Source organism: Melopsittacus undulatus, chromosome 4 (assembly GCF_012275295.1).
Source record: "Melopsittacus undulatus isolate bMelUnd1 chromosome 4, bMelUnd1.mat.Z, whole genome shotgun sequence".
NCBI classification, from domain to species: domain Eukaryota; kingdom Metazoa; phylum Chordata; class Aves; order Psittaciformes; family Psittaculidae; genus Melopsittacus; species Melopsittacus undulatus.
The window spans coordinates 8,439,415-8,455,464 of NC_047530.1; the positions used below are offsets into that span (position 1 = coordinate 8,439,415).

The 16,050-nt window shown below is 39.8% G+C and overlaps 1 protein-coding gene across 3 annotated transcripts in view; it reads right to left on the reverse strand.

The window, feature by feature from the left end:
- Positions 1-16,050, reverse strand: part of LOC101877213 (cytosolic phospholipase A2 epsilon-like) — a 33,661-nt gene that overhangs the window by 1,256 nt on the left and 16,355 nt on the right. For all 3 annotated transcript variants that reach the window (XM_034062199.1, XM_034062198.1, XM_034062200.1), the window contains 15 exons: positions 15,393-15,433; positions 14,834-14,876; positions 14,461-14,524; positions 13,395-13,555; positions 13,181-13,270; positions 12,398-12,435; positions 11,078-11,213; positions 9,481-9,617; positions 8,934-9,159; positions 7,636-7,750; positions 7,082-7,219; positions 5,181-5,288; positions 4,279-4,467; positions 3,122-3,288; positions 2,258-2,444 (listed from right to left, as the gene is read on the reverse strand). In XM_034062199.1, coding sequence (XP_033918090.1) covers positions 2,258-2,444; positions 3,122-3,288; positions 4,279-4,467; positions 5,181-5,288; positions 7,082-7,219; positions 7,636-7,750; positions 8,934-9,159; positions 9,481-9,617; positions 11,078-11,213; positions 12,398-12,435; positions 13,181-13,270; positions 13,395-13,555; positions 14,461-14,524; positions 14,834-14,876; positions 15,393-15,433 — 1,840 coding nt within the window. The remainder of the gene's footprint in view (positions 1-2,257; positions 2,445-3,121; positions 3,289-4,278; positions 4,468-5,180; positions 5,289-7,081; positions 7,220-7,635; positions 7,751-8,933; positions 9,160-9,480; positions 9,618-11,077; positions 11,214-12,397; positions 12,436-13,180; positions 13,271-13,394; positions 13,556-14,460; positions 14,525-14,833; positions 14,877-15,392; positions 15,434-16,050) is intronic.

A 16,050-nucleotide genomic window follows, 5' to 3' on the forward strand; every position in this document is an offset into this window, starting at 1 on the left:
CAGGTGAGGGTCAGGAAGCCACTGCCTCTTTCTGTGCCTTCCAGCTTCGACTCTACATATTGTTATTTCCCTCACTACTATCCTTTCATGCCTCCAGAAACAGGCTGCTGAAAATCCATGTATTTCAGTGATGTAAGCTTTCCAGAGGCACACTGAACTTCTTAGCAACCTGACACTCTTTCACTCAGCAGAACCTAGCACTTGCTCTAGCTCAGTCAGCTACATCAAGTCTTGGTTCCTACTGGGAAAAATTATCAAAAAACACACAAAAAAAGATCTAAACAACCAGTTTCTATTATCTAAACTGAGAGACTTCACAGAGTCATTATTTGGACATATCCTGGAAGCAGAAGACACAAATATTTGTGATAATTTCCCCAGACTACCTCCTACTATAAAAAACTACAGGCTTTATGGAACCTCAGCAGTGAGAGCAAACTTGAATCACTAAGATTTGGCAGGAACACTGAAAGAACTTTTCATGTCTGTTTCATCATCCCAGGATAATCAACATATATATCATAGACCCAGGCAAAATAGTTAGCTAGTCCCCCAAGCTCCTCCCCCAAAGGATGGAGAAAAGAATGAGAAGAGTGAAAATGAGAAAACCCATGAGTTGAGGTAAAGACAGGTTCATGAGGCAGAAAGACAATAATAATAACAATGGTGGTAATAATACTACTGATAATAATAATAAGAGAATTAGAATAGACAAAACAAGTGTTGCACAGTGCAACTGCTCAGCAGCCTCTGACCAATGCCCAGCCAGTTCACAAACAGCAGCCCCTGGCCAGCTTGCCCCCTAGTTTATGTACTGAGTATAATACCATATGGGATGGAATATTCCTTTGGTCAGTTTGGATCAGTTGTCTTGGCTTCGTCCTCTCCCAGCTTTGCTGGCAGGGCATAAGAAGCTGAAAATCTTTGACTTAGTTTAAACACTGCGTAGGAACAACTAAAAACATCAGTGGGTTATCAACATTATTCTTCGACTAAATCCAAAACACAGCGCTGTACCAGGTACTAGGAAAAAAATTAACTCTATCCCAGCCAAAACCAGGAGACCTGTACACAAGGGCTTACTCATGTTTTTTTCTTACCCATCCTTTCCACAGACCCCTCAGTTTTCTAACAACTGGTATGAGGGAAGAGAGCATTAACAACCCAGAAATGGTAGATAATACTATCAGGCATACAAAGGCAGGAAATATAATGCTCAATCACTCCTCATTGCAGATGAGAGAGCACCAGATACAAGAGGATTTTTCTATCAGCCTCCAGTGCCACCACCACATTGTCAAGAGGTTGTTACAATCAGCCTCCACAGTCACAGATACCTGCACTTGTGTAAATACCACTGAGCTATCTGAATCCTGTTCAAAAAATCCAGTCATATACCTCAAATGTTCAATGAGTTCAATCCATAATATCTACAAAGCAAAAGTGCTGCATGATTTTTCATGATGTGCTTTAACACGCACCCCCCCAAGGAACATGATTAATACAACTGAGACAATAGTTTCTGTATTTGTTTTGTTATTAAATTTAATGTACCATATACCAGCCTAGAACTTTTGGTTTTCAGTACACTGGGGAGCTTTGAACTGATTGCAAAATAAGTGTTTTTGCAGCATGAGCTAGGAATTTTATCATTTACAGAAGGAGTACCTGAAACCTTTGGCACCACAGAGGTAATGCAGTGTTGTGGGATATGGTACCCCAGCTCAGAATTCATCTATTTTGAATTACTATTAAAACTCTTCTTAAATTTCAAAGTAGGACTCACTGAAGTGAACAGAAGCTGTCAGCATGGCTCAGTGTTGTATTTTCATCACTTTGCTAGTTCACACTTCTGTTTTCAAGGTTATCTGCCTAACTGTGAGCCTGGAAATTAATTTAAATAATGAAATCCTTAGATTCCCCAAAGCATTCTCTAACAGAAAAGGATGACAAGTATGAAAGGAAATAACCCTGCTAATTTCTGCCACTGCAGATACACAGAATATACTTTTCATCAGTAAACTTTACAATCTACCCATGAAAAGTCAAGAAGAATCTGAAGGGAGCCAGAAGCTGATCCCAGTTGCTGCTGTACTGCCCAGGGAAAAATGCACATTTTAAGTTTCTTTAAATGGTTTAGGTCTAAGCAAAGAGAGTCTGAGTCTGTGTTTACAGCATGATCCGATGAACAGATACTGCACAGTAAAACAAAGGCAGCTGCTGCCTCTATTCATATAATGGGTAACTGTGAACTTACCAGGTGCTTTGTACTCCCTGAAGGTGTCATTTACTAGTGGGAAGAATATCACAATGGGTGTTTCTGGGCTCTCCTTGTCACCAACAATGTAGCATTCTTTCACATGTGGGGTTTCCTGGTCATCTGGCACCTTTGTAGGGAAAGGAATTCCCTGCTTTGCAAAGTATTTAGAGGCTTCTTTCAGGGGCTGGTTGGCACAATATGAAAACAAAACAGGTCATCAGAACATACAGGAATCACTCTGAATTTGACCAAAACTGCATTTCATTGTGAATGTAGCTTAGCTGTAGATTTAATACGGTGCCGTGACCTTGAAGGCCAGAGTTAGGTGGGGTGGATGCCTGCCTTTCAAAATCTACATCCCACATTTGGATATTAAAAATTCTGCCTTTAGGCAGCTTTCTTTTCCTAAGGAATTTAAAATTCCTAAATACAAACTGTGCCTGTATTTATTTGCATATCTAGTCTTCTGCAGATAAACACTTCTATTGAAATACTTCTATTATTACAGTTCTGTTGTCCTGAATGTATGTTTTTCCCATGCATAAGAATATGTATGATTACATTAAGAAGTTCTTAGTCAATTTTTAAATGCATTTTGCTTCATTCATTCTATATATGACTGCCTTCAAATCAGCTAAAACCCATTTACACATAAAAATGGGCATATTTAGTTTGCTGAATTCTTGCTTCCTGATAGCATTTGTACTGTTCCATAAAGATATGTGACCTCGGTAAACTGTTCACTTATTTACACTTCTCAGGTATCGGGGGAAAAATGTTTCTGTGAGTAGAGGATCAGCCGTTTGGGAAACTCAGTGATGAAGCAGAGAAATCAGTTCAAGAAGAAGGTGGAGTGCTCACCCCTGTCTGGGAACCTGAACTGTAGTTGAAATGCAAAATGACATCCACTTTCCTTTCCGGTCTCATGAGGGGTGGGTAACTGGTAGCAAAGGCAAATGCAGTATCAATAAGGATGAGGTAGTCTGCTGCTGTTGTCAGGTGGTTGGGCTGAGAGTCGAGCTCACAGTCTAGAAAAGAAGCATTTCTAATTTATTTATTTGTTTAGACGAGATGCTCAATGCAAGAGAGGTGTTGAGGAAAGTCAGTTGGTAACAGAGAATTCAGCTTTTCTCAGGGCTTAGACCTGCCTATATAGCTGATAGCTGCAGTTCAGTAATTTCTCAGTTCCTCATCTATCTTCCTCTTTTCACTATTTACTCTTCAATTTCTTTGTCTTTCTTCTAATTAAGAGGGATTAATTTAGGACTCAGGAAAATAGAGTTAATTCCATCCCCTGTTTTTGCATGTGACTCTGATCAGGTCTCTTTTTTCTGTGGTGTTGGTTTTTTTGGTTGGGTTGGGGTGCTTTTGGGGTTTGGTTTTTTTTGTTGGTTGGTTGTGGTTTTGATTTTAATATGGAAAAAAAAATAAAAAGGTACTTTACTGTCTCAACACACTAAGGACTTGGAACTAGATGATCTTAAGGTCCTTTCCAACCTTAACTATTCCATGATTCTATGTTTGGTGCCTTGCACACTATGGCAACAGGCATGCAGTTACTAAAGTAATTGGAAGATCTGGTACCAGACTGAACAGAAACTCCCAAACTGGGTAATACAGAATACTATTACAAAGGTTGTATCTTACAAGTAAGAAAGTAACATGAAACAGGGCTCTTTCTGACATCCCTTGAATATTGGCCGGGCAAATGACACCATATGATGGCATCAGTGCCATGCTACAAGCATGCAGGCTGGCTGCCGGGTGCATCAGCAGACATACACTGTATGGCTAATTAAGATCTTTCCCATCTATCAGCCACTGGACTTCATGAAATGTTTAAGAACTTATTTTTGAAGCCTCTCCTACTGCCTAATTTTATCTTTCAGTGACAGTTTCAAATACTATCAGATGTCAGCACAACAAAAAGGTGGTTGGCTTGATAACCTCTTAAGCATTGTTTCTTATTCACAGGGACAGTTTCAAATAGAACTAAAAGCAGGGTTATATTACCACACCTTTCCATTTGGAAAACTCGCTCTCCAGGTAGTTGTTGTTCATCTGGAGGCCCTTCAAGAAGTTTGGGATTTCTGAAGCTGCTGGACGTAACATGACAACATCTCGGAAAACATCTGAAAAGCTGTCAGTGGGACGAACCACTCGAGTATCCAACTCGTTTGGTCTTTTAGGGAATAGGGTTTCATCATCTGCAGGAGAAAGGATAACAGTTCTTGTATGTGGTTTCATACACATGACATGTCCATGTCATCTATGCAATCATCATTTGTATTAACATGTTTGACAAAACTTGTACTCTTTCTTTGTTTCCAGGATCTCCAGAAGTCTCACATTTTTTCAGCTAAGCTTTGAAAATCCATTTCTTCTTCTCACTCCACAGTGCTAAAGGCCCTGTTTGTACTGTAAGAGTCTGTCTCACCTACTATAAGCTTCTTTGCTTGTCTATGATTTTATCCACTACAATATCCTGCACTGAGACACAAGGATGGTGTTTGCCCTTGTTTCTGTGACTGCTTATGCCGTACTCAAAGTTCCAAGAGAACTGGAAACTGTGAATCGCTATAGAAGACTTCCAGCCTCTCCTACTCTACCAGGGAATTTTTCTCCAGTTTTACATTTGTGCTCTGAAAAAAAGGCTCATATGAGGGCTGTTGTCTTTTTTTCTTGTGGCAGATCTCATGGATTATTTTCTCACACAACTGAAATGATTGCCATACTGAAATACATGGAATGAATTTCCTTCTGGTTTCCAGGTTGATTACAGGAAGCTCTGAAGAAAGAAATCCAAAATGGCTTTGAAAAAGATCAGTGAGAGAAAATCAGCACAGAGGAGGATGGAAGGGATGAAATAAAGAAAAAAAAAGAGATAATAAAATAACATAATGGCATAAGAATAACCCACCTATGTCAGTAATTTTGTCTCGGGTCCATTTGTGCCAGAAGTCTTCTGAATGAACAGATATATACCAAGCATCCATAAGATTCAAGGAAAATACACTGCTCCAGATCCCTGTGGCAGAGGATATATTTGATGGAAAGAAAATTGGTAAAGACCTGGAAGTGCTTTTCATTCACAATGACCTTCAGTACCTTCTGCATTCTCTAACAAACTTCATTATGTTATCTTAGTGCAAAACTAAAGGGACTGTCTTCATAAATTGGTATGTGAATCCATAATGTATATTAAGAGTCTTACTTATTGACATATATTAAGAGGACTGGTAGTGTTTCCAGTGTATCTGCTAACACATCCTTTTTGTTATGTGGCAAATAATAACATTTTGTCATGTGCATCTTAATGTTTTCTACTTGTCCCTCATGACTGTTTATTCTGCAATTTCACAGCATTTGTAATTCTAAAGCTTTTATTTATTTCTAGCATCATCTTGTTACAGACACGCAGTTATCATGCAGGACAGTCAACCACAAAACATTCAAGACTGAAACAGTAATATCCCTTAGAATGAGGAAGCTGACTTAATAGTTTTGAAAACAGAAAGTGGAAATGTGAGAGTCTTTGATTTGTCTTCTGTTTTTTTAGGGTTTAGCATATATCTGGGTTATATTTTCAAGTTCCTTTACCAACAGGTATAGCAAAGTTGGTGGCAGTCCTGACTGTATCAGTCTTTCAGGCTGACACAGCACCACTACCTGGTATGGTCAGATGTGCCAACTGTGCCACAGTGCCTTCCTGAGTCCCCCTAGCTGCAGAACTAAACCTGGAGCTCCTCAGGAGAAGAGAGTGGCAGACAGAAGAGACTGCACCTGAGCAGCCTGGCAATGGTCTTACCCAGCAATGCCAGCCTGAAGTCAGAGGGACAGGTCTGGCCATGCAGGAAAGAGCTGCAGGACCTTTGCAGTCAGTCCCCACTCTGTAACCACTGGAGTCCCCACTGGAGTCCCCACTGGAGTAACACTGCCTGAGTAAGGGGACTGTTGGTCATTGGCAAGGAACAGGGTCAGAAATGTCCCAGCATTGCTCTAGAGAAGAGAGGAAGAAAATGCCAAGGTGGGAAATGTAAGAGTGGGCTGGTGACCTGCTGGCATTTCTGACCACAGAAGGGACGACCTGGGTCTGTATTTTAACATATAAATATATATAAACCCAGGGACAGAGAGATTTTGATTTGCTTCCTTACACTTCACCACTAGCTGTAGTGAAATCTCCACACATGCAAAAAGTCTTAACTTCTCAACCCACCCTCCCTGAAACTTCCTTCATGCAGCTGGTGGAAGTAGGAAGAACAATGAGATTGTTTTTGCAAAGGGAAAAAAGGTTTCCTTACTGCTTTCACTGTTCTTGTGCAAGAGAGGAAAAGGTAAATATTATGACCTATTTGCACTCTGAAATGTAAGTGTCATCCTTAAGAATTAATCAGTGTTAGGTGTGGCAGGTACATTGTAGAGAAAAGGCTGCATTTTAGAGACTTAGATGGAAGAAAAGACTGTGATTTAACTTAGGAACAGTGTTACACAACTTTGGTTACTGAAAAAGACATATTTGTGTTGAGAAAGTCTCATGCCAGTAAGCATAACAACATATGGAATCAAATAAATCTGTTCAGCTGAATAAAACTGCAGAGAAAACAAAAATTCCTGCAGATAGTGACCTATTACCAGGTCTAATATTTTACCATGTACTGCTCCTGGCGTGTAAAAAAGTGTATTAACTGCTTCATTTCAGAAGACAGCTTTGTGCAGGAGCAGGTTATATTATATTATATTCATTATATTAATTATATTATATTATATTACATTACATTATATTATATTACTTTACATTTCCCTGAAGCAACAAATTACCTTCCAAAAAGCAGATTCTGGATTCTGGCATTTTCTTCATCAGGCGACCCATGAAGAATTCACTCCCAAAATCTTCAGCACGAATGAAGGTGCCATATTTTGGGAATCCTACCTCATAAGGGGTGAATTCCACCCATTCTGTAAGAAAAAGCACAGACTGATTACAGAAGCAGAGGCATAAATTAGTTGAATAAAACATACAATGTTGGCCAGGTTAAGGGAGGCTGTTTTTTCCTAGCACACTTTGCAAGCAGATATTTATTCACTGTGCATAAACAGTGAATTGTCCTCTTACATGTAAATTTCTTTACAAAATTTAGATTTCTGAAACTTTCTTCAAAAGTGCATAGCAGGTAATTTTATAATAATGTCCTGTATCATCGTGCTTTTGATCCTGAATACAGCTGAATATACTAAGGCCTTCAGAAATTTTAACTGTTAAATCTCTATACTGGATTAAACCTTTAGAGTACTTGTGCATTGAATTAATTTATCTAATCCTAAATTGAACCCTGTTTAGATTAATGTTAAATGCAGTTCTGGAGTATTATTACCTCTAAAATCCTGGTCGCTGATTTTATCCTTCACATTGAGAGAGAGGTAGATGGGCAGGGGGTTCTGACCCTGATTTAGTGCCTGCTGCTGATCTGTGAGCTTATGGGAGTCCTCCTGTTTTGAAGAAGGACAGTAGCTGAGGACAGTTAGATGACACAAAGAGCCTCCCTCTTCACTTAAGCCTGGGCTCTGATAACACAGGGCATACCAGACTCCAGCTAGGATGCTCCCCACTGGTTTAGTTCAGGGAGGTGCTGTCATCCCTGACTCCTACCCTCCCCTGCCCCAGCACTTCAGCAGACAAATAGTCCTAAGATGCTAAAAAACCACCATAAATTCTAGTATTTCTATAGTAAGAAGTAAATGTTGTTATTAACATTATTTATTTCATTAAAATATCTGGAAATATCTGAAAAACACTGTTCTTGGGAAATACTTCATTCAGAAAGAGTAACTCCCTCCCTGCCTGCCCAGAAAATTGTATTTTTCTCAGACCTGTAATGAAGCCAAAGCTCAGACAGAGTTAATGTTCAGTGAGCCTTGACCCTTACTGCTTCTGCTGCAGAGCATCTTGCATACTCGGGTGATGTGGGAGAGGCAGAACAGGGACTCTACCACTGTGCTGTGCTAAGGCAGTAGAAATCTGTATGCATGTAGAGTTAATCAAATTACATGGGAAATGTTTTCTCTTAGGTATAAATTACCTGTTAGGGAGGAAATATTCACAAATACTAAAGTAGAGCCACAACATTGCCTTTTGGTGGAAGCTTTTACAGGGTGAGGTAATCCATTAACAGCTCAGTTATACTGGTTTGGGGTTTGTGATTAATTTTCTTTGCCTTGTTACACTGCTCTTTAAAAAGAACAGGATTTTCACTTGAATATTTACATGTGAATTAATTTTAAAGTCGTTTATACTATAAATTTCCTGTTATTTCTCTTTATTCCCACCTTTTTGTGTGAGGTGTGATGTTAAGATCTGCATAATACATCCAACAACCAAAGAATTATACTGTCAAGGCACATGCTTTAGGTGTCTGAAAAACAAGCAAACAAGCAAAAGAACTCGTTTTCTGTAAGAGTGGTCAAATTCTGCATATGTTGTGCAGGGAAGTTGTGGAGTCTTCACCTGCAGAGGTATTCAGAAGCCCATGGTCATGGGCAGCCGGCCCTAGCCCTGCTTGAGCAGTGCTGTTGGACAAGACAACCTTCACATGTCCCTTCCGATCTACTGTCTGTCCTCACTGCTATACTCACTGAATATTCAAATCTGAAGAGAAAGGTGCTGCTATTGTACCTTTTCATGTAACATGGTTTCAATTATGAGTCCCCACAGATCTGTGAAACTTATCCGATGTCCTTCCTTTCCTCTCTGGCACAACTCTTTCAAATAGTATTTCAAACGATCGGGGGCAAAACAAGCAAGGAACTTATTTTTGAGCACATGCTTTCGGACATCATTCAGTGTTTCCTTAAGATCCTTTTGGGACCAGTCAGGGTCTTCATACAAGTTTGACATGGTCCTAAAAATCAAAACAAAACAACAAAAGAAACAAGCCACAAGGAAAAACGTAAGTTCTGAAGCAGAGCTTTGGAAAGTTATGGAGGTTTGTCTATCAAACCTTGATTTACATTAAAAAGCATGTGTGTGTGGCACCATCCACATTATTTAAACAGGACTAAATTAATTTTATGTGCAGGCAAATACCTTCTGAAGGAAACAAGAAAAAGCTGCAGCAGAAAAAGAAAGACCTTTGTTGATAGTAAGGATGATACATCTATTCAGATCACTGCTTGTCACACATAGAAAATTCCTATGAAGACTTGGCTTGTCTTGGTCTTACCATGTTGTGCCAGATAAACCAGTGATGTATGAGACACAGTCCAAGATGTTCAGTTCCTGCACACTGAGAAGGTGAGCATACATGGCTGTCAGAGCTCTGGTTCCACCACCCGTTGTCATGATTGCCACCACAGGTACCTGTTCAACCCCAAAACACATGCATTTGGTGACATGGTCTGGGAAGGGAGATAGGCTGCTGATAAGGAAAGAGGAAGCTCCAGCACTGATAAAATAATAAAGATGCTCTATGCCACTAGTCAGCAAGGAGAAGAAAAAAATGAATTAAATCTGCAGCATAGAAGGAGTAAGAAATACTTCATGTTTCCTCCATCATCTCAAACACGACATTTTCAGGGATCTATCAAAAAAACAGTAACACAGACCAGCAAAAAAAAAAAATAGAGGGGGTAGTACCTCCTGCCACCTGATCCAGATTTTTGTCAGGTGCAATAGATCAGCAAACACAGGGTGCTGTTTCAACATGTCCATGTGAGTAGTAAGAATCTCTCTGTTACTGAAGTTTGATAAAGCTAATTTCTATTATTGTATAGCTTTTTCACAGGCCATACTAGATAGATCATGACTGATAGATCTAAGAGCACAGACCAGTTCAGATCCCTTGAGCCCAGAGGCTGATGACACCATCTGTTTTCACAGATGCTGCAGGGAAAGCAAAACCATACTCATTCCACCTACCGTGTATGAACATACAATATTAGATATTCAAGTGAGCTCTGCAATTACTTCTTTTTGTGATGATACAGTAATCCAGAGTCTCCTAGGATTAATCCTGAGAAGGATTAATCTGTACGTATGAATTTGCTCCATTAACAATAAAGATAGCTACCATGCTTTGGGATGAATTCATCTGTTATGCCAATCATCAGGAGGCACTGTGGAGATTGTTCTGCAGGGAAATAGGGTACCTCTTTTGAGGGGAAGGAAATGGTCCATAGTTTAGCACTGGCATTTAAAGGGAAGGTCCAGCTGTGCAGAAAAACTAATAAGGTCAGTTCAGGGCAAAAGGAGGAAAATTTCTTATCTCTGCCTCCAAATTTAGGCTTCACACTACCATCATGGGAGTATAATTAAAAAAGAGAAGTCTTTTTTTTTTTCCCTGCCTTAGACCCTCTGTTATTGTTCCCATTTGCCAAACAAGTACACACTCTAGCTGCAGCAGATGATGAAGTCAGATTGGCAGCTTGCTGTGCTTGCACAATGGGAGCTTAAATGCTGGCACAAAAGGCAGAAGAAAATAAAGTCCAGTTTGAACTGGGAGACAAAGAAGGGCTGAATCAATGGTTTAGGTCTGGATGACATGATTGTGAGGACTAAAAGAAGCTTTGGTCCTGAGAGCACCTAGCCCTTCTCTGCATTATTGTGTGGACTGCTAGTCAATATAAAGCCAGATCCTGTAGCAACAGGGCTACGAGTATTTGTTAATCTTTCCTATTAGTACTTTTTTCCTTCCTAGAATAGTCAGCTGTAGCTTGCACATGAAACTTCACACTGTTTCCAGGAAAATGGGGATTGACCACCAATGCTGCATTTTGACACTCAGCTGTAGGGAAAGAAGAGAATAGTTATGTCTTAGATACCTCATCGTCCTGCAAGTCCTCCTTCAGCTGAAGAACGTCCTTTAGAGCTGCTGCAACCACCTTCTTCCTCTTGCGAATGAAATCCTGTTCCTGGGCACACAAGCCAAACCCCAGACGTACATCTAAGTCTTCCTGGCTGGAAGAGAGGATCAGGAATCTCTGATCATCACACTTACAGTCTAATTCAGCTTTTTAATTGCTTCTACTTCATAAATAGACATAACTTCACCATCAGATGTATATAAAGCAAAGCAGGAAGAGGTGAAATATTTTAGTTTGTTCCTGAAGAAGAGCAGTACATCTTCTTTTGGACTGAGAAGGTTTCTTTTACTTAGTCCTTGCTGAAGATGCCTGAAATTAAATTAACAGAATTGTTCCATTTCGGACATAAAGACAAAAACCTGCAGAGGGCAGTGTTTTAAAGGTGGCTTTTAAAGGTTGCACAAACTTCCACTGGTACCTGTGAATCAGGGACTGAAGTTGTGGAATTCTGTGTTTGGGTGGTTTTCGTGTGTGGATGTGTATAGGAGCTTATGGATATTAATAAGCACTATAAAACTGTTGCAGTTTGGAAGCTGCTGTGAAAATCCTTCCTAGGTGGTGAAGAAGATTTTAAATGACAGCTGTAAACTGTATGTGTATCTCATACTGTATTTACTGAAAATACATGGCACGATAGAAGATGCACCTGCTACATAATGCAACTTATTCCTATTCTAGATTTTATTAAGACCTGAACCATATGTCAAAGTACAAAATGTGCTTCCTTGGTTTAGAAATAAGCAAACACTTGATTAATTTATATTTATCTCTTTGAGTATACATTAAAAAATAAATGCAGGTATTTTTATTATGTCAATTTTTTTTATATCTTAGAGTGGGCAGGCCTCTGTCTTTGGTCTTTTGGAGGGGTTTTTGGTTTTGTGCTTTGGTTTTTCTTGCTTTTTTCTCTGACCTCAGGAAACAGAAAGGTTTCTTGCAAATAGTTTTGAAATGCTGCTTTTATTGGAAGACTGCATTTGGCAATTAGTTTTAGAGGTACCAAACAATGTCTACAGTGGCCCTTAGCACATAATTTTGACTGCAGAAAAAACATCAAGATAAAATTGGTGTGTTCTTTAAGAAACTTTTTCTTAACTCACTGTATAGTCCCATTGTGTAAACTCACAGCTGCTGAAAATCTCTGTTCTGAGATCATTTTGTTTTTGTCTGAAACAAGGATGAGCCAGCCCACACGACGCAGGCAGTAAGAACTCGACTGACAATTATCCAAATTCAGAGAGCCAAGGGGAAAAACACAGAGGAAGATTAATATCTCACCATTTTTTCACCTTGAAATGCAAATCAATTTTTCTGTGCTGAAAATTAGAAAGGTAAAATTAGGAATACTGATATTTTGTTTGAAAGTAGTAATTTTCCCCCAGTCAGAATGAGGCATAGCAGTTTTGGGTCATCATTACCTCTACAAAGCTCTGAACTCAAGTCAAGTGAGACTGAGAGAGAGACTCTCCTATCACTGTTTCATTAGTCCCCAGATATGTGCATTGATTTAATAAATTAAGACTTTGGTATTCACACCTATAGTCTGCATCTTCTCTTTTCTGTGTCACTGTGGTATATCTATCTTGCATGGATACTACTCAGTACAAAAACAAATAGCTGCAGTGCTACACCTCACCTCCCTGGAATGGCCCAGCATTAGACATGGGTCTTGAAACTAAAGTCTCCCACACAATGTGTGATAGAAGGGGAAGCCAAAGAGACTGAGCACCCCACAAGAGTGGCACAGCTTTGCGTTCTGTGGCAATACGCTGGGCTGCAGCCTCACCCGTCTCCTCATGCATACAGTGACTTCCAGCCTGGCTAAGGACACGGACAGTAAAAAGAGTATGAACAACAGCTTAGAGATTTCTTTCTTCCCTCCTTCTCCACTGAATTTCCCATTTTATTTTTCTCCAAATTCATTATGCATCACCCCAGATTTGAGGTAGGTTAGAAGACACCAGCTCTCTATAAAGAGAGGTGGGCTTTGGTTTCTGCTTCTTGGGAACCAGCAACAATTTCAAAAGCTTGCAAAGGATTCCCCATGACCAGCATGCTTACCTCGCCAACTACTTCCTGCTCAGAGGGGATAGACTTCAGAGGGAGAGTGAGCGGGATGCTTCTCCTTGATCCGCATGACACGCAAGCACACTGGAAAGGAGGACAAAATCCTTTTCGGTTAAGACAGAAATGTTCTCCTCTTTCTGCCTATACAAACGTAAAGGTCAGATCATAAGACTGTCTGTGTTTTCTACCATGTTCTGCAGTCACGTACAAAGGTGGCAAGGCTCCTCTTCTTTGTGAGTGCAACTTCCAGAGAGGGTTGCTTGTATTTGGCATAGTGGAAAAAAGTGGGATCTGGGAGAGGAGAGCAGCTCGCTGAAACTCTCTGGGTTTCTTCAAAGGATCCTCTCACTGTGAATGTTAGCTCATTCCCTAAACAATGAGATAAAATACATACAAAAAGTTCCTTCTAATGGCAAAAAAGAGAAAGGGAAATAGAAAGAAGCAAAAGGTAACTTCGAACAAAACCTATCTCCTCTTCCTTTGGATTTGGAAAGTGATCGAAGACCCAAACATAACAGATGATTGTATCTATAATGGTCTGAGCAAAAAAACGGAGGGGAGTATGATGTGAACGACACTGAATTTTAGACTGCTGCATGTCTGTTGCAGTTGCATTGTGAAACAGTGAATGAAATCAGGAACTTTGCATTGCAAATCATCCTCACCCCAGACTAAATAATAAGCAAGAGAAGTTCTTAGTCCCTCAAAATAAGATCTGACTCAGCAGCAGATACCCTATTTGTATGAAGAAATCAGCTAATCTTGCCAGTGTGCATTAGGCATGCTCTGAGATTGCCTACCAGATCCAACCTTTCAGGGAATGTGGGCAGAGGAACTTCTAGATTCTGGATCTTGACCAGGGTCAGGCGGGACCCAGCTGCTGAGCGGCTAACCCCTGCAAAAAATGAGGGGTTTCTGTGCATATGCAGAAGTCAAATTGTCAGAGATCCTGAGGAATTTTAAACCATGGACTATCATGCATAAGGAAGGAAGCTCCTTTAGGATTTGGTAGTACTACAACATAGGTTTTCAGGATCTTAGCCTGGATTTATGTATAAGCATATAATGTTGTTTCTAGTCTTGAGCAAGGCTTGTCGTGAAGAACCCTAAACCTACAACTACTGCAGAACTGGTGGCATTCCCTTATTGCAAAGTTTTTACAAATTGCCATAGATATAGTAAATTAAAGCCTTAATATTTGGATGATACAATTTCTAGTCATTGTTACATGGGGTAAAATCACTAATATCCATTTAAAGGGTTTATAAATTTACCTGAAAAATGCTTATTTTTCGTCCTGCAGTCCAATTGAACTTCCAAACAGGCTACTTCACGACACTAAGATAGAGATGTGATCAGAAGAGAAAGTTAGATTACTCATCCAGCCATGTCACCACCATGCTGGCAGATATTGAAGGGTCATTGCAGAAAGGGTCATTGCTTGAATGTGGGGGCCAGCTGAAAATGTTGACAGTCTGAGGGCTCCTTTAAGATCATGCTGGCCTCCGCAGAGATAAAGCTACTAAAAGAGAAAGTATCACTAAAGAACAAAGACTTGCAGTGCTCCCCTCACTGGCATCATAATCAGCTGAAGGTAAGGAATCAGGTGAGAAATAGAAGAAGAGAACAAAGCAAATGATATTTTACCACTATTGCCCCATTTGTGATGATGGCTTCAGGAGGATCCCGTCTAGAAAGCAAGAGCAAATATTATGTATTTTATAAACAATATATTCTGGAAACTGTTCTGAACAGGACACATTTTTCTCTCCTAATTTTGTTTTTATTTATTTGCTTCTTCCTACTCTTTGTAGATGTATGTTTCTTTTTCACTAGATGCCACATAACTACCTAGAAGAAATGACTCAATGCAATAAGGTACCTGGAAAGTGCTTGTAACAGCCTTAACAGCACAGGGATGCTATTTGTATTCTTACTGTGGTGGGATTTACCAGCCCCAGACAAATAACTCTGAACTAGGTAAGCAGTATACAAATTTTAAGGAAAAAGTCACAGAATTAGAAATTCTGAACTCATTCTCCACATCATGGAATTTTCCTTTCTTACAATGATTTGCTGACGCACACATTGAGCTTGTGAAAAGGGTGAATCTGGCTATTAAGATGATGCTGGATGTACAGAAAGTGTCCCTGCACTGACACTCCACTCCAAGTTGCTGCTCCCATGATAATGGGGTTTTACTCACATGCTCTCCAATACAAACTCAACTTCCAGCTCCTCCCTCCTCTGAAAACGAAGGAAAAAAACAAAAAAGAAACAGTCTCAATTAGCATGTGCAGAGGTTTGCAAAGTGATCATCATTTTTTGCAAGCACAGTTTCCTTTATGCTGTAGTAAGTAACAATATTCTGTTTCATGCTTGCTATTATCAGCATTAGAAGACAGAGGCAGCTTTTTCTTCCCCACATTAAAAAAAGATGGGAGTTTCAGTACGAGAACAAAGGGTGTTTGGTGCTTACAGATCTCCATAGCAAGCCTTTATTTTTCACACTTTCTTCCCTGCCAGCTTCTATGTGCTAAACACAATATACTAAGACTTACGTTTAAAACAGTGTGGAAACAGACCATTTTCCTGTCGTTGTATTGCTTTTCTTTTTATAATCTTTGTGAGGATTAGATAAACTCTGTCATTTTCTGCCACGGTATTAAAAGCACAAAGCTTCCCTAAAATTGCATCTGTTCTGGGGCTTGGGAATTTGGCAGGGATATGTGCCAGAGGAAACCGGCAGGAATTTGAGAAGGTCATCTATTTTGTCACTGGTGTGCAAGTTCCAAGATTTTAATAAATTTGTTACATTTTTACTACCAAACTGGTCCCAGGGGTAAAAGACAGAAGAGGCAGCA